Below are 19187 nucleotides of genomic sequence, written 5' to 3' on the forward strand. Positions count from 1 at the left end.
CTCAAGCACGTTTCCATGCACGTGCACAACCCCCTCCGGAGAGGCAGGTTACTGCTTATGATATTTAAATGAGGCAATTTCAACAAGATTTTCACCAGGATTTAAATTCAGCGTGACATATATGGGTTTTCCGGGCTTGCTGAAACATGTCACTGAAATTAAGGCAAAAAGAGTGAAAGGAAATTCCTGCGGTTCATTAAAAGTCAGGCATACAGTCATCAATAAAAACTCAGTGCACACAGCTGCTTTCGTACCTCCCATTGGGAAAGGGTTTGTTAAGAGGTTAATTTGTGCATTTTGGAGGTATTGAGACTCAAGATTAGGATGAGTGGCACCATGGCTGCCTTAGATTTTAGCTCGGATAAAGAGATAAATGGTCAGCAGAGAGGGGAGCAACAACAGCCTGGTGTGGAGTGACATGCAGGTGGTCAGCAGAGAAGGGAGCTGCAGTGAGGGGAGTAGCTGAGACGTCGAGGTCGCAGGAGGCACTACCCGCGTAACAGGGTGAAGAGGCAGATTGCTCAGCTTCCTTGACCTCATGGAAGAACAATGCTTCTGGAGGATGAGATCGTCACGTCAGGTGGTGGAAGACATCTGAAGCCTCCTCGAAGACGACCTGTTATCTGCTGGCCACACATCATCAATGGCTGTGATAGTGACCACCACCCTCAACTTTTTTGCCTCCGGATCCTTCCAGGGCGCTACAGGAGACATATCCAGAATCTCCCAGTCAGCTGCACATAAATGCATAAGGCAGTTCACTGATGGATTGTTTGCCAGGGCCAGCAATTATGCCAACTTCGTCTATGACGACACAAGCCAGAATGAGCGGGCACTCTGGTTTGTATCTCTAGCTGGCTTCCCACAGGTGCAGGGCGTCATCGATTGCACACACAAAGCAATCCGCCAACTCAACGAGGAGTATTAGTAAACTGTAAGGGATTCCATTTGATCAATGTTTAGCTGGTGTGCAACCACATTAACAGGTTTAAGCAGGTGTGCATCAGATGCTTTCATCCTGTTGCAGTCCAAGCTCCTGATCTCTTTGGACCCTCAAGCAGACTCAAGGGATGGGGCTGCTAGGAGACAAATGTCTTGGCTGATGACTCCCATGAGAAACCCAGCCAATGAAGCCCAACAGCGATACAATATAAGCACCAGATATGTAATTGAGCAAGTCATCGGCATGCTCAAGATGTGCTTCAGGTGCCTGAACAGATCTGGAGGCACCCTTCAGTACTCGCCAGCAAGGGTCTCCAGTATGATCGTGTTGTGCTGCACTCTGCACAGCTTTGCATAGCAGTGAGGACTGGAGCTACAGAAGGTACAAGGCACTGAGCACACATCGTCCATGGATGATTCCAATGGAGGGGAGGAGGACGAGGAGGACGAGGAGGACGAAGATGACGCGCCCAACGCAACACTAGCCACTCACATTGCTGCTCAGGCTGCCAGGGATTCCCTAGCTGTAAGATTCAATTATTCACTACCACTGGACCAATGTAATCATCACATCTGATGGCCACTCTTCCACCCGCCTCCCCACCCCCACCCCGCCCCAGAACCTTCCCCCACCCACCCCATCCCCCAATGACACAAAGCAGTCCTGTAACCAACCATCCACCTATTGCACATCCTTCCATTGGTTCCCATCAATTCATGTCTTCCCATTCATCAACAAGCAACTGAAAAGGTGAGTTGCCATCCAGCAACCAAGAATGGGCAACATGGGAAAGTGGTGCATTGTGATAAATTTTATGTGATTCTACTAAACAATGAAAACTTAACAGAACATTTTGTCAAGCACCCATTTTCACCCACAAACCTTTGCTCTTCCTTTTCCTACCATTCCTATGTGGTGCAACCCCTGTGGCTTCATAGAGATAGAAGCAGGCTGCTCAGATCTCTGCTTTGACTGCTGAGATGGTCTTGGCTGACGATCTCTGGGTTTTGGAGCCCATGAGGGCTCCACCAAAGACTGCTCCACCTGCACCTGTGCAGGGGTAGACTCAGCCATCGGGAGAAGAGACCGCATGTTTGACACTGACTGAGGGTTCTCAATGGGTGAGAAGTGGAAGTACTTTGAGTGGAGTTCCCACTTCCATGTCCCCTTTCGCCATCATTACTCTCATGGGCCAGCTGGAGAACAGTTTGGTGCAGATCAGTGGCATACTATAAGGCCAAGGTTAAGGTGTTGGTCATCCTATTTATGGCCCCAGACATGTTGGCATCCAGAGTCTGCATGGCCATGGTCAAGGCCTGCATGGCCATGGTCAAGGCCTGCATGGACTCATTTGATTCCCACAATTCTGGTCTCCATATTATAAAAAGGATATAGAGGCACTGGAGATGGTGCAAAAAATGATTTACTAGAATGATACCAGAACTATCAGGAAAAATTGAACAGGCTGAGGTTCTTTTCTCTATGAGAGAGAAGTCTGAGGAGTGAGTTGTTAGAGGTCTTTAAGATTATGAAAGGGTTTTATAAGGTAGTTGTAGAGAAGATTTTTCCACTTGTGGGGGAGACCAGAACTAGGGGCCATAAATATAAGATAGCCACAAAGATATTCAGGAGAAAGTTATTTACGCAGAAAGTGGTAGAATGTGGAACTTGCTACCACAAGGTGTGGTTGAGGTGAGTAGTATAGATGCATTTAAGGGGAAGCTAGACAAACACATGAGGGAGAAAGGATGGGGTTGATGGGGTTAGATGAGGAAAGGTGGGAGGAGGCTCGTGTGGTGCATAAACACCAGCATGGACCTATTGGACCGAATATCCTGTTTCTGTGCTGTAAATACTATGTAATACTATTTAACTATGATTTATGTTCCATGGAATTGTCCAATTATCCAAGGAAAGACATCCCCGTAATGTTCTGCGACATTAAACCACTCATGCTTGAGCTGGTCTCCTCCATTCTCTCTGCAATGGTGGACGGCGTCTGTGGAAGGCCTGCCAGTATGTTGCAGATTTACTGCTTCCCCTCAATGATTATCCTTTTATAGATGACCCCCAGGGTACAGCATGTGTCCAGCTGAGCAGAGCTTGGAAAGGAATGTGCCCTCGAGCGTAGATTCTTCACAGCTATCCCTGCCACCACTGCCTGCTCTTGCTCACTTGTGAATTGAGTCACCAGGTGAGAATGCACCCAACTCTCTAACTGGATCCAACAAAGTGCTGGTGCCTGGTAAGCATGAGTCACGTGGCGGTGCACACGCAGAAATAACCAGCTCCTCAGAGGAATCATTGTCACGAAAGTCCATGGACTGCAGTTGAAGGTGGGAATGCCCTCGAGGAGAAAAGAGACAGACATGAATTAATACTGGCAATGTCAAAATGTTGCTATTGAGCACAATTACGATGGTCATATTTCACTTGTTGCTCAAAGCAAGTCAACATGACTGAGTCTTGTATGAGATGTGGGTCGGTGATATTTAATTCTATCACCAGGCAGCTGCGAAGTCCCAGTCTCCGATGGCCAGGGGCGCAGAAATGCGACTGATCGCCATGGCCTTTTCCTCTGGTTGGGGCCACTGCACTAACTGTGGCGATCCATCTCTGGTCCTCTTCCTCTCCTTCTCCCTTTTGTTTTGTGCTCGCTTCTCCTGCAACAGGGGGAGGGGGAGACAGACATACAAGTGTCTATCAGGTACATCTTCACCCAATGGATGCAGTGCATTCTGCGAGGGTGACTATCAGGCAGATGCATCACACTGCATAAGGATTGGGCTGAGTGGCAGCAATGGATGGATAAATAGGGAGCTTAGAAATGCACAGAAAATGAACAATGGGTGCTCTTCAATGGGTGTAAGGAGTGATATGGTGGAGTACAAGGCAGAGTGGCGGGGGGGGGGGGGGGGGGGCGAGAGTGTGTGCTCTACAGAATGTAGGTGAACTTGCAACTGTACTCACCTTTCCTAACGAGGCTAGGTCATTAAAGCACATCCTCCATTGGATCCAGGGTCAGGCCACAATACTTCTGCTACTGACCTCCTCAGCCATCTTTAACCACACCTTCATGACAGCAGCAGGTTTTTTTCTTACCGTTGCTGGGGAAGATTATCTCCTTACTGCCCCCAGCAGTATACCAAGCAAGGCGCTGTTAAAGTGGGGCGCAAAATTTGAGCATCCCGCGTCCATCTTGTACAACTGCCGTCTCTATATGAAACTCCCCAACTCTTCCAAGTTCCGTCTTTGAATTTGCCCTTTAAATAGTCGAGTTGAGATTGTGTCATGCGGGTGCACACCACGCCCGCCGACGCACGTTGGAGGCATGAAACCCGGAAGTAAAATGCTAAGTAGGTATCCATGGTTAAATCAGTTTCCAACACACCAAAACTTCTTCAGCTTCCGTGCCCACTATCAACTGCCGCCCCCCTCGAAGGGTTTTGATGGAGTAAATAAAGAGAAACTGTTTCCAGTGACAAAGGTCAGTTAGCAGAGGACAGAGTTTTAAGGTGCTTGACCAAAGAACCAGAGGCAACACATGAAAACATTTTGTACACAGTGAGTTGTTATGATTTGGAATGCACTGCCTGAAAGGATGGTGGAAGCACGCGAGAATCTGGGGTTGTTCTCCTTCGGGAAGAGAAGGTTAATTGGAGATTTGATAGAGTATTTCAAAATCTTGAAGGGTTTTGATGGAATAAATAAAGAGATTTTTTTTCCAGTGGCAGAAGGGTCAGTAACCAGAGGACACAGATTTAAAGTGATTTGCAAAAAAAAACAGAGATGACATGAGGAAACATTTTATTGCACAACAAATTATGATGATCTGGAACGCACTGCCTGACAGGGTGGTGGAAGCAGATTCAACAATAAATTTCAAAAAGGAATTGGAAAAATACTTGAAAGGAGAAATTTGCTGGGCTATGGATAAAGAGCAAGGGACTGGGATTAATTTAATAGCTCTTTTAAAGAGCCAGCGCAGGCTGATGGGCCGAACGGGGCCTCCTTCTGTTCTGTATCATTCTAGGATTCTACAAAAATATGGCTACTGAACTGCTAATTAAAACTTTAATTTGGCACCCAACATAAAGCTAAAAATAATACAGCAAAAGTCACAGTGTGCATAGCGATGTAACTATATGCAGATTTTCTTGAATTTTACAAGAAATATCAAGGCCATCTTTTTTAGTCATATACAAGAATGTATTAAAACTCCTACTAGGTTCTGCCTTCATGCTTGTGCTATGGGTTTATCATGCTAACTTTTGTTATAGATCTTTTTCAATTCGTTTTTCACCAGCACTGTTATTGTTGCCCTCCTTTTCCTAGTGAGATTTTACATACTGTAGAAAAATGATCAAGAGTATAATGGAACAAAAATTCTAGGGGGGGAAAACTACATAGTGTGCAGGAGAAACCGGTCTGAGAGCTTTGAAACAATCTTACCTTGAACTGATTGACTGTTTCAAGCTTTTCAAGGTCTGAAACCAATCTTACACCATCTTCCAGCGTTTTTAAGAATTCTACTTGGAACTGAACCATTTCCCTCAAGTTTCCAAAAAGCACATCAAGCTGAAATTTTAACAGCAAATCAAAAGTTTTATTCACAAAATAATAATAAATGAGTGAATGTCTTACAGCCATGTCTGCTTGAAAATAAATTACATTACCTCATCTTGAGTAAGAAAGACCTCTTTCTGCAGAGGTTTTAAATATCTCTCCAAGAGACAATTCAGATCCTGTGAACCAAACATCAGACATTAGGCAGATGTACAAGAAATGATTTTGCACTCTTTTTCAGTGAAAATTCTTAAGTTTAAGGGCTCAATTTTCCCCATTTATCTGCGACGTATTTTTTGGCGCGCGCCACTTGTTTTGGCCTAAATTAAAATATCCACGTTTCCCCAAAGATTGTGCGCACGTATAACTCAGTTAGTTACGATTTTTTTAGGTTAGTTTTTTTTGCGTCATTGGGGACGTAACCTGCCACCTGCGACAATTCTGGCCATTTAAGCAAGTTTGGCCAGCTCAGATTTACTCCAATTTTCTTAGGATGGCGTAAAACCATCTGGGCAGTTAAGAAAATTGGCGCAGCAGATGCAGTTCCAAGGCTCAGACAGCAGCAGCGGAGAGAGAGTGGGAGGCCTTTCGGCCAGGGTTAGGAGTGGCAGCTAGCGGAGGGAGGCCCTTCGGCCAGGGCTAGCAGCTGTAACCAGCATCGTGAGGAGGGAGGCCCTTCGGCCATGGCTAGCAGCGGTAACTGGCACCAGGAGGGGAGGGAGGGCCTTCTGCCAGGGCTAGCAGCGTTAACTGGCATTGGCACCGGGAGGGCTTTCGGCCAGGGGTTAGGAGAGGCGGGGGGGGGGGGCGGAATAGACTTTTGGCATAAACACTTCAATAATTTAATGCTGGAATGCTGCTGCAATGTGCTTGTGCAGGTTGCTGTGAGCTGGCCAGAATGTGTTGTATGTTTCACTTTCCAGCTTCAGCCCGCAGTGTGTCCCTCGTTACCTTTGCAACCTGATCTTTTTGGCACAGATCTTAGGCTCCACCCCCAAAGCTAAAGGACGGGCTAAGCAGCGCCACAATGAACAATTCAAACGGGGAAAGTTGGCTGATTTTTTTTTTTGACATAGTTGGGCCCCAAAAAAAGGGGTGTAACTCTTCAAGTACACCAAAAAATGGCTTTGGGGAAAATTCAGGAGTGGGCCTAATTCTACACATCAGTGTACTAAATTCAAACCTCTTCACAAATCCATAACTAGATTCCAACAAAACTAAGCCAGAGTTACTGCACTTTAATTTGCAAGATTGTAAATTTAGGAATTAACAGACCAAAGCAATATTTCAAGATAATTCAGAACAATTTCCATAATGAGAGTTTCTGCATTATTTCAAATTGCTCTTAAAATTATATTTTTTAATGTCCACTAAAAACAGAAAATGCTGGATATAACCAATCTGCATCTGTATAAAGAAAAGAAGGGTTTCTCAACTGTACCCTTTAAAGAGAACATCACTATGTAGTTTTAAAAAAATCACAAAATGATATTTAATAAAGTAAACGTACTTGTAGGAACTGAGTGGATTGTGAACCATGTGGGAAGTTCAGAATTTGGTGAGAGTAAGAATTCAGTGCAGAGGGGGAAGGAGGTGCTTCTTTTTGCCTTTACATTCCCACATGACAACAGTGACTACACTTCAAAAAGTATTTCATTGGCTGTAAAGCGCTTTGGGACGTCCGGTGGTCGTGAAAGGCGCTATATAAATCCAAGTCGTTCTTTCTTTTTTCTTTTAACACTTGGTGGTTTGTATAAGCTTGAGTCAGTAAATATTTCAAATTTTCTTCATTAATTTGTTCTAAGCGCTAAAACAGTGTGTAAAAAAAAAAAGAAAGTAAACCTTAAAACAGACTAAAAGGTCATTACTGATGAACAAATATAGACCAAGATAAGGTAAGGACCAAAGATAAAGAAACAGGATAACTAAACCGGTTTCAAAAAGCGTGAAGTTTTCCAGTAATAGCCATTCTGCTGAAGTAAATGACTCCTGGACCCAGTGACATCACAGGACAGCAGGTTGGTGATTGGTTGTTTTTTTTTTGCTCTCGGGTGAGGAAAAATAATGTGTTTTTTTTTTTAACAAAAGCAGTCGACCTAATGTTAATTCAGGCTATCAATAAACAAATAAATAAAACAGGAAAGGAGAGCATAGGACAGACTAAAGTAAGGGAGGATGCAAATGACCAGGGAATAAATAGAACAGGAGTGTAAAAAGATGATTAAAAATAAAGTGATAGGAACTGATATTAGAAATGAGTTAAACTGTCTGTACAGCAATGCACACAGTGTCCATAATAAAACAGGGGAACTGGAGGCAATAATACATTGCGAAGAATCAGATAAAGTTGGGATTACTGAGATATGGCTATAGAAAAATAAGGACAGCTAATTAAAACATTGCAGGGTACATATATTTAGAAAACGAGAGAGGAAAAGGTGGGGTGGAGTAGCTGTACTTATTAGAGATAACATAATGGCAGGAGAAAAAAGTGCCACACTAAGTACATGGACAGTAGAAGTCAAAAAATGTTAGGAACGCAAAGAGGAATTATGAAATTAAATTATCAAGGAACATAAAACAAAATAGTAAAATAGCGGCAAAAAAAAAATCAGGAGCTACACAGCAGAATTGCTAGGCCCAAAAATATAATAATGAATAGTCAGCATGGATTTCAAACAGGGGAGTCTTGCTTGACCAAGCTCATTGAATTTTTTGAAGAGTTAACAAGGAGAGTAGACAGGGTAATGCAATAGATGTCATTTATCTAAATTTCCAAAAGGCCTTCAATAAGGTGCCACATAATAGACTAATGATAAAAGGTCAGACCATGCGGAGTCAGGCAGGGGACAAGTAGCAGAATGGATAAGTAACTGGCTGCCAGGCAGAAAGCAGAGTAGGAGTAAGGGGTAGCTATTCAAGGTGGCAGAAGGTGAAAAGTGGGATCCCACAAGGATCAGTACTGGGACCACTGTTGTTCAAAATTTATATTAAGGATTTAGACTTTGGAATCAAGAACACAAGTTCTAAATTTGCGGATGACACCAAATTAGAGGTGATAGTCAATACTGAGGAGAAGTGCAACAAATTTCAAGACGACATTCATAAACTTGCAGAATGGGCATGTAATTGGCAAATTAATTTCAACACAGATAAATGTGAGGTATGACATTTTGATAAGAAAAATAAGGTCACATTACTTGGAAAATAAGAATCTAAATGGGTTAGAGAAGCAAAGGGATCTGAGAGTATAAATACACAAATCACTAAATGTGACGACGCAGTTTAATAAGGCTAGAAGAAAAGCAAACCAAGCACTAGGGTTTATTTCTAAGGGGTTCGAATTGAAAGGTAGAGAAGTTATGCTAAACTTGTATCGAACAATGGTTAGACCACACTTTTGAGTGCTGCGTACAGTTCTGGTTTTATTATAAAAAGGCACTGGAGGGGGGCAGAAAGATTTATAAGGATGACACCAGAAATGCAAGGTTATACCGATCAGGAAAGGATGAACAGGCTGGGTCTCTTTTCTCTTGTAAAGAGAAGGCTGAGTGATGACCCAATAGAGGTCTTTAAAATGATGAAAGAGTAGATAGAGTAGATACAGATTTGGGGCCTAATTTTCCCCAAGCCTGTTTTCTGGCATATTGCCAGAGTTACGCCCATTTTTCGAGGCCAGAAATATTTTGCCAAAGTTTCCCCGATGTATAATTCAAATTTGGCGCCGCGCAACATATCCAGCCGCCTCAGGGGGGTGGAGCCTGTTGTCTGCGCCGAAAAACTAAGCCGCACCTTCTGCGCATGCGTGGGAAAAAAAAGTTACGTTTTTGACATGCATGCTCAGTACAGCTTGGATTTGGCAATTGGCCATTTTTAAAGAGCCAGTTGTGTGTGTGAGAAGGAGTGCTGTGAGAGTATTGGGAAAATCGTAGCTAGAGCAATACAAGATGCAACATGGAGCAAGGACCAAGAATTTCTTACAGGAAGAAGTGGAGGCACAAGTTACTGTGATAAGGGCAGATGGCAGGAGCTGGATACCAGCAGAGGTCACATAAAAGTTCCACCCAAAGAAATGAAGAAACGCTGGAACCAAGTTGCAGAAGATTACTGCACAGTGGTGACCACCACGAGATCTGGAGGCCAGTGTAAAAAGAAAGGACCTTGGTCAAATAGCGTAAGTAATATTTTTATTTATTCAATGGAATTGCAATTACAATTATAAATGTGAGCAGCTATATATGTCCCACCAAGCAGAAAGACACCCTTTCTAAAAAGTTGCATTTTCATCTTTGCAGGGAAAGAACTCGAACAAGAGGAGGCCCGGCAAATCTGCACCCACTGACTCCTTTGGAAGAGAGGGTCATTGCTTTGATGGGTCCTGCCTGGAGAAAAGCAATCAGTACTGCACAAGCTGGGCCCACACTCGAGGGAGAGGGCAAGTCCTGCAAATTCATTGTGGCCCTTCAAATCAGCCTGCTGCCTGGCCTGCAATGTGTGAGCCTGCTCTTGCCACCCACCCTGTTCACTCCTCTGCTGTTAACCATTTGACTGTTCTGTTATCTTTTATAGAACTTGAAGTCAACCCTGATAATGCAGAAGATGATTCAGACGAGGATGAGCCTGAAGAGGAAAACATCTTCCAATCCAACCCTCCAGACCAAGAACATGGGGGTGAGGGAGAGGGGATGGAGCTGGATGAAGCTCGTACTGTCGCACTGACTGTGGAGGAGGTGCCGCTCATGGAGGTGACAGCCCCTTCCATGACTAGTGGTTTGAGTGTTGGTGGGACATTCCATGGTTTCACACCTTCCGAGATTGCGGGTCCCAGTAGTGGGGTGCGGCGAGGCAAACCCAGGGCCCCATCTTCTGAGGTTGTGGGTCCCAGTGGTGTGGTGTGGTGCGGTGCGGTGCAGCGAGGCACACCCAGGGCTCCACCGTCCCAGGCTGTGTGCCCCAGTGGTGGGGTGCGAGCCACACCCATGGGGAGAAGGGGAAGGAGAGCTCGACCGCACTCTCCTGAGGTGCGGGATCTAACAGATGTGGATTAGACTATGTCATTGAGTGCAGAGAGCATTGACCTTACCCAATCATTCCTGGACGCCATCAGTGGGGTGAGTGATGAGGTAGCGGGACTGTCAGGAGAAGTAACAGCAATGATATGAGAAATGGGAACGATATCTGGGACCATCAGTGAGAGAATAGTGGCCATGAAGGAGGGAATGTCAGAGGTAGTGCAAACCAAGTCACTGACCATGAGGGAGTAATGTTGCAGGTAGTTCAGACAGTTTTGCTCATCATGAGGGAGGGAATGTTGCAGGTTGTTGAGACACTGTCAGGGTGCATGAGGGACGGCATGTTGGAGTTAGCTGCTGCAATAAGGGAACACGCCCAGACCCCACGTCCATTGACAGAATCAACTGTCACTCCCATTCCAATCTCTGAAGAGCCCAAAGCCAGGCCCTCCAACTTACTGCCTGTACCGATGCCCCCCGCCCCCAAGAGGTGCGCAGTACCCGAGATATTAGAAAGAATAAGCTTGTTATCAAGCCCCGAAACACTGCACCACCACCTGTGGGCAGGGGTGGTAGAATGTCCAAGACCAAGCTTAGCAGGTGGTCTTCGAATAAGGGGGATGAGAGAAAAGTCTTGTGACTTCTCCTCTCTCTCCAGCCACCCCCACCCCACCCCCACCTTTAATTGGAGTCTTGTGATTTCTCTCTCTCCCTCCCGAGGCTCCAAGCCTTATCGGCATCTCTCTCATTCACTCTCTCTCCACCCCCGCCCCTCCCCCCCCCACCCTTAATTGGAGTCTTGTGACTTCTCTCTCTCTCTCTCTCTCCCTCCCACTCCCCGGGCTCCAAGCCTTCCGATCGGCACCTTGCTCTCTCTCCTCCCCCTCCCCCTCCTTGGCTTGTTTTGTAGCCGACCCCGAGCCGCTGTGTCCGGGCGCGAGTCTGATTCTGCCGGCCAAAGCTACGACCCTCCAGCTCTGCTTCAAGATGTTTGGTGGTGGCGTGTGAGTGAGTAAAAAAAAAAAGAGAAACTTCTGAAATCCAACAAATTTACACTTCTACATTGACGGGTTAAAAAAAAATGTGAACTTTATTATTGATTTTGACAGTGTTCTTGACTCCCTCCAATATCTTCGATTTAAAAACAATGGTGTCTTTCAGCACAAATTTGTGAATGTGCGCTGGTTTTCTTAACTCACTAGAAGGTTTTTCGGGAGTGGCCAGATACGCCAACCCAAGAGAAAAAAATGTTGGCCAAACTGCGAACAATTGAAAAAACCGTCACAGATATGATGTAAAAAAAAAACCTGGCCTTTATAAAAATCGTAACTAAGTCAATTACGCTGGCGCAGATCACAGGGGGAAACTTTGAAAAAAATAAATACACAAAACAAAACGGCACAAATGACCGGGGAAAATTGAGCCCAGTGTTTCCACTTGTGGGGAACAGCAAACATGGAGGCCATCAAAATAAGATAGTCACCAAGAAATCAAATAGAAAATCCAGAAGCAGCTTCTTTACCCAGAGAGTGGTGAGAATGCAGAACTTGCGAGCACAGGGAGTGGTTGAGATGAATAGTATAGATGCATTTAAGGGGAGTCTAGATAAGTATATGAGGGAGAATTGAATATAGGGTTATGCTGATCGAGTTAGATGAGTAAGGATGGGAGGAGACTGGAATGGAGCACAAACGCCGGCATGGACTGGTTGGACCGAATGGCCCACTTTTGTGCTGCATATTCTATGTATTTCTATAAATATCTATTTGATAAATTACAAGTGCAAAATATGAAACATACACAATCATTTTAATTGTATTAAATTAACCTTTAAAGCACTGAAGTGCTCTTATTTTGCTTACTATATTATATTGGAATCATACACTTCCACTCCAAAGGTTAAGTTACTGTAAGATGGTTTGCTGTTGAGAAACAGGTGCTCCAGCCTGAAACCAATGGTTCATTTCGATCTGCCTTGAGCAGTCCGTTAGTCATTTTGGTTGATTTTTTTTTAAGTACAGCAGTGACAAAAATGTTGAAAGTTCCCCCTCCCACATCCTTCTCTCTTGAAGGCAGTCACACATGCTAGGATACAGCTCTAGGAATAGCTGTCAGCTTCCAGTACCTTGCCCAAGAGGCTTTTTTTAATGTGTCAGCCCAGTTATTATTAGCAAACTATTTTATCATGAAGGGCATCGGAGGAGAATCTGATTAAATCTTACCTTGTGTACACACACACAAATTGCAGTGGTAATTGGATAACAATTAGGAGCAGAACTCCTCACTGATTTTCCCTCTTCCCAACCCACAGACATTAAGGTCAATTATACAGATTCACTGTCTGCCATTGCACATATCAAAGTTTAAAGGAGAATATTCTGTTGGGAGAGGAGTGATAAAAAATAGGCAACAAATTTAAACTGTAGCCAAAAATCTATTGCATACACAATATTTAGAATATTTATATTTCAAAGTCGGGTACTAAGACAAATATCATGAAATTCACATTTCTGATTTTCAAAAAAAATTAGATTTCAGTCACTGCTATCTCCTGTGTTCTCACCTTTACATATGTCTGTTCTGTTTCCACTAGTTCACAAATGACCTTGCGTAGTTTATCAGCATCAGTCAGTTGTCGAGATGGTACTTGGTAGGGTAAAGAATCCAAAGGCTGTGATGACATGTCGGGTGGACTTAATTCATGCAGACCACGACAAAATGCTGTTACCTGCTCTGTGCTCTACAAAAGAAAATAAGGAATGTTTACTTTTAAAATATCCTTTGTTCCCCCCAAAAAATCATATTTAAACTTCCAGTAAATTAGATGCTGTGACACACAGTGCAGCACATTATCATAAACCATTTTATACAATTCCCAGTATATGATAATGTTCAGGAATTGTATCTTCCACCAAGCCTAAAGCTACATATTAACAATAAGTGCCCTTAAAGCTCTTTCATACTAACCCATCAAGTGTTTGTAAAATTTGCAAGACAAGCATGTGAAAGAAGATACTTTCTCTGAATTATTAAACCATGACTACGCAATGCAATATATCAAATGATCTTAACATATATAATCCGTTCGATTCCTTGCAGATACAATGGGGCCAAGTTGCGGCCTGAGTTGCTCCTGTTTTTTTGGAGCAACTGGTTTAGAATGGAGTATCTTAGAAATTGCAATTCTCGGCATTTAGTTTGCTCCAGTTTTAGTCAGTTAGAACAGTTTCAGTTTGGAACAGATTTTTTTTTTTTAAAGGGGGCGTGTCTGGCCACTTATGCCCATTTTGAAAGTTTAGGCAGTGAAAACTTACTCCAAACTAACTTAGAATGTAGTAAGTGTAGATTTTTATACGCGCAGAAAAACCTTGTCTACACTTAGAAAATCAGGCGTAGGTTAAAAAATCAGGCGTAGGGAATTGGGTGGGGGGGTTTAAAGGGAAGTTTACAAACATTAAACACTTCAGTTTTACAAAAAGAGCCATCATCAATAATAAATGATAAATACATCAATAAATTAATCAAAAAATGAATAAAAAATACATTTTTTTAAAAATCAATAAATAAAACATTTTCTACTTACTGACTGCTGCACCGGGAGTCCTCCGAAAGCATGCTGGGACGCCCCCCCGCCAACGTGTGTCTCTGTCAGTGTCTCTAGCTCTCTGTGTGTGTCTCTCTCACTCTCTGTCAGTGTCTGTGTTTCTGACAGCGAGGAGTGGAGGGGAGGTGGAGAGGGGGGTGGAGGGGAGGGGGAGGAGGAGGGGTGTGAGGGGGTGGAGGGGGGGTGAGTGGGTGGGGGGAGGGGTGGGGGGAGAGAGGGGGAGGGGTGGGGGAGAGGGGGAGAGAGGAAGGGGGAGGGAGAGGGGTGAGAAGGGAGGGAGGGGGGTGAGAAGGGAGGGAGGGGGGGTGAGAAGGGAGGGAGGGGGGTGAGAAGGGAGGGAGCGGGGTGAGAAGGGAGGGAGGGGGGTGAGAAGGGAGGGAGGGGAGGGGGCTGAGAAGGGAGGGAGGGGAGGGAGGGTGAGAAGGGAGGGAGGGGAGGGAAGGTGAGAAGGGAGGGAGGGGAGGGGGTGAGAAGGGAGGGAGGGGAGGGGGAGTGTGAGAAGGGGGGAAGAGAAGGGGGTGAGAGAAGGGGGGGGGAGGGAGGCCGGGGGGAGAGAAGGGGGGGGGGAAGATAAGGCAGGGGGGAGGGGAGGGGGGGACAGAAGGGAGGGAGGGGAGGGGGGGGACAGAGGAGGGGGGGGGGGGAAAGAGAGAGCGAGAGAGAGAAGGGAGGGAGAAAGAGAGAGAGCGAGAGCGAGAGCGAGAGCGAGAGCGAGAGCGAGAGCGAGAAAGCGAGAGAGAGAAAGAAAGAAAGAAAGAAAGGAGAGGGAAGCTGAACGGGCCTTGCTCAAGACTTTGAGCTTAGACTTACCGGATTGACAGGTAGGTGGCGTCGGGTCTGGGGGAGGGGGGTCGGGAGCGCCGGCCAGTCAGTCGGGGGGCGGGAGGGGAAAGAGGTCAGAGCGTAGGTCGGTCGGGGGTTGGGATCGGGAGCGGAGGTCGGTCGGGGGGTGTGGGGGGGGGAGGTCGGAGCGGAGGTCGGTCGGGGGGTGGGGTCGGGAGCGGAGGTCGGTCGGGGGGTGTGGGGGGGGGAGGTCGGAGCAGAGGTCGGTCGGGGGGGTGGGGTCGGGAGCGGAGGTCGGTCGGGGGGTGGGGGGGGGGGGAGGTCGGAGCGGAGGTCGGTCGGGGGGGTGGGGTCGGGAGCGGAGGTCGGTCGGGGGGTCGGGTCGGGAGCGGAGGTTGGGGGGGGGGCGGCATCAGGAGTGGAGGTCGGGTCGGGGGGGGGGGCGGCATCAGGAGCGGAGGTCGGGGGGGGGGGAAACGGGAGTCAAGTCGGGTCAGGTCCCGGTCCGGAGTAAGCAGGAGCTGGGCGTGGTAGGCAGCCTTATCGATGCAGTCCCAGTGAGGCCATTCGACCAGGACTAGGGGCTGCGTGCTTCGGGCCCCTCCCAGAGTTTTGGGCGCCTGGAGCGCGCCTGTGCAGAGGTCCCGGCACTGTTTTCAGCGCAGCAACCTGGCTCCGCCCCCTACAGCTTGTGTTGCGCCGCGCCCAGCTCCAGAGGACCTGCAGGGAGCCGGAGAATAGGTAAGCTTTTTTTTAGGCACACTTTGTGGCGTGAAAAATGGGCGTCCAGGTCGGGGCTGCGCCGTTCTAGACGCGGCCCGAAACTTGGGCCCCTTGTGTTACTTTTGAACCACAACAAAGTATGTATTTAAAAAGGTAAAAATCATAAAAGGAGATTACTTGTCCTCTCAGGACCCAAATTTCCCCATGAGTTGCACCGTTTTTTTGGTGTAACTTGATTTTTCTGGTGTATCTTTTTAGTTGCAAATATGGCCATTTAATTTGCGCCAGTGTAAGTGAGTTAGTTAGGTTTTTTGTTCGGTCAGTTTTTTTTCCCCCCAAAAGGGGGCGTTCCCAGCCACTTATACCATTTATGCCAATTTGGCCAGAAAAAAGTTGCACTAAACTAACTTAGGGCAGCGTACGCGTCCACTTTTGTTCGCATAGAAAGACCTTACTTACAGTTAAGGAATTGCCGCAAGTAACTACATTTAAAGTACCAAACAAAGCACAAAAAGTAATAAGCAATTAATTAATAAAATAGAAGGAATCCTGCCCCTAAAGCACCAAGATCAAAGTAATAAGCAATCAATAACTAACACATAAAAACATAGAAGGAACCCTGCACCTAAAGCACCAAAATCAATCAGTAAATAACAAATAAAAAATAGAAGTCCTAACTTAGGGAACGCAGCGGGCCGCCGATGAGGGAGCCCATTCGGCCAGGGCTAGGGACGGCGGGTTCAGGTCCCTTCCCACACAGCCTGCAGTGTGCGTTTGCAGAAACGGCCTGCCAGGAGCTATTGCACATGCACGCAGACTGTTTACAGCGCCGGGACCTGGCTCCGCCCCCATTCAATTGGGCCATGCTGCACCACGACGGAGGAAAAGCTGGGCAGCGGCCCAAATACAGAGGTCTTTTTTCGGCGCGCTTGGAGGTGGGCAAAAGCGGCGCAGTTCGAGTGAGGGCGCCAGAAAAACAGGTTAGGGAAATTTGGACCCATAAATACTATACACATTTTCAAAAGAAAATCAGAGATTTCTATGTTCAGGGTTTATTTTTCCCCTTGCTCTGACCCACTATGTTAAATCTTGTTTTGTGCCTGACAGCTGCTCTAAAGATCTAGGTTACGGGTACACTCCACAGCAACTCCATTGATTAACCTAAATGCTAGCTCTTTAGGGAATCCAAAATTAATACTGGCTGCCTAAAAAAAGACATTTCCTGTATAGATAGATTTAAAAATGTTTTATTAAGGTATTGGTTTGTGTGCTGTCTGTGGGGCGGGGGAGGGGGGGAAAGGGGGGGTGGATGTCATTAACATTGAAAATACTCTGCTAAGTTTTCCTTCTCTTTGCACAATTATCAAACTCAAACAATTCCTGTAGGCATTCTTTGATACAATTCTTGAGCATTCATCTGAGGCATTGCCTTTAGTCTGTTACAATTATATTTATGTTGTCTGCTCATTTACACACTTCATGATTCCACAATTAGAAGGCCAACCTATTTTTCGGTCAATACAATTCCACAGCACTGAACTAAAATATGCATTTAAGCTATGCAAGACATGGGCATTGAAATTATCCTGTGGAATCAATCGTACGAATGATTAACATATATTATTACTCCCACTATTTCAATGGAGACATTTATTTATTTTAAATAGGTTAATATTGTGTTCCTAACACAGATGAGACTACACACAGAGAGGCTAAAGTAACAGTGACCTCAGTCTTTATTAAGACACTCCAGAGTGAGGTACAGGCCTTAGGGGCCGGCTTATATACAGTGCTCCCAAGGGATGCTGTGATCCCTTCGGACTTCAGGGGATGCGCTCTCTGGTGGTGGAACATGGGTGGGCATGCTTTACAGATAAACAGTTAACGTCTCCATTGAAAAAGCAGAGGAATTTCAGTAAAATTTCCATCCTTTTCACGTTCTTTCTTCATGTGCCAGTTAAAGCATGAAATTCAGTGATTGAGCTGCTTTAAAACAACCCTCAGCATAAGGTAGCATTGACTTGCTAAGGAGCATTGGACTGTGCAGTATTCAGTTAGATACCTTGATGGATCTTGAAGTAGACTGATCATTAGCATTGCAGGAGCCACTTTACACATTACCATGTCTTTGAGGATTCTCCGAACTCTTTGAGAGAGTTTTATTTACAGTTGCTTTCTCGGTGATTTTAGCAACAACAATTCAGCTGCTTGGCCCCTAACAGAAACAGTTCCTCCTTATCCGGAAAATTCAATGCTAAATAATGTAAGAAAAAAAGCCCGTGTGTCCCTTTGACTTTGACTTATGAATGTAACTTACCTTTAAGTGGTATGAATGGGTGGAAGCAATTCCAGATACTTCTGACCTAACATGGGGAGATTGGGGCGGGCGGCAAGACAGCGACTTAAAAATGAGTGCAAGTGAAAAATGCAGGCATACAATCCAATCACAAAATCTAAACTGGCAAGTTTCCAGTGGAATATGGCTATGAGCCATGGCTGCCCAATCCCCTACTCCCCGAAGGCCTGAATATGACTAGCGTTATTGATACTGTTATGTGGAAAATATTGTCAAAGCAAGAATCGAGGATTCATAGAAGGAAAAGTCAAAATTCCAAACAGCAGCACAGGGAGCTCACCATGATATAGATTAAGAGTGGCAAGATAATGGGATTTGCCAATAGGAAGATTAAAGGCCACATATTATCAACACAGAGAGATAACAGGGAAATTACTGGTACCTCATTAAAAGGGTGGAGGCAAAGGAAATAATTCCAGTAATTACATCATCAAATAACAGTGTGACAACTAATCCAGCTGAGATAAATCATTGGTTTAGAAGCTTTCTTCCATTCTTTTCTGCATCCTGTCCAACTGAACACAATTTAAATTCTTTCTTTAGTTACTTGAACATGCTTGAAATGTCTCAGGAACAGAAGGTTGGCCAGTTAAAACCACCAGAATTAAAAGAAACCTTGAGGACAGTTGGGTTGCTCTCGGTAAAGCTCCAAGCTGGAACGCTCCACAGAGTTCTGTTTAAATAAATTAGCTCCCACCATATTTTTCAGTCTTAAAGTATATAAGCTGGTTCTTCAATAATCCAAGTCACAAGACATGATTAGATTGGTTAGAATAATGTTGCTTCTAAAGGACACAGGCGGCCCTCTCTCATGCAGCAGATTATTCCATGGGCAAATATGTTCTTGCACCCTCCTATCAGCACATAATACCACAAATGACTGAAAATGTCAAGGCTGTTTGGAGGTATAATTTGGCTGCAAGTTTGTGTACAAGTTTAAACTGAACAGCATTCTAATTGGCACCCCATAAAACCTACCCAAGACATGAATCTATTTAAGCTTCAGAGTCTGCAGATCCAAAGAATTCCAAACTTTCTAAATCATCCAATTTTTCCCTGAAGTTTAACTCACAAATCATGATAATCAAACATTAATATTCAAATATTAGAGTAATAAAATCACTCAGATGTCACTAGTCCTATTACTGTAATATTAACCCTATTAGATCAAACACTTACACAATTTTAACTCTTTACTGC

At 45.1% G+C, this 19187-nt stretch overlaps 1 protein-coding gene across 2 annotated transcripts in view; it reads right to left on the reverse strand.

The window, feature by feature from the left end:
* The window catches only part of LOC139276003 (rho guanine nucleotide exchange factor TIAM1-like), a 421871-nt gene that overhangs the window by 40064 nt on the left and 362620 nt on the right, over positions 1 to 19187 (reverse strand). For both annotated transcript variants that reach the window (XM_070893321.1, XM_070893322.1), the window contains 3 exons: positions 13085 to 13261; positions 5620 to 5688; positions 5396 to 5521 (listed from right to left, as the gene is read on the reverse strand). In XM_070893321.1, the coding sequence (XP_070749422.1) occupies positions 5396 to 5521; positions 5620 to 5688; positions 13085 to 13261 (372 nt within the window). The remainder of the gene's footprint in view (positions 1 to 5395; positions 5522 to 5619; positions 5689 to 13084; positions 13262 to 19187) is intronic.

This window comes from Pristiophorus japonicus, chromosome 11 (assembly GCF_044704955.1).
Source record: "Pristiophorus japonicus isolate sPriJap1 chromosome 11, sPriJap1.hap1, whole genome shotgun sequence".
In the NCBI taxonomy this organism is placed as follows: Eukaryota; Metazoa; Chordata; class Chondrichthyes; family Pristiophoridae; genus Pristiophorus; species Pristiophorus japonicus.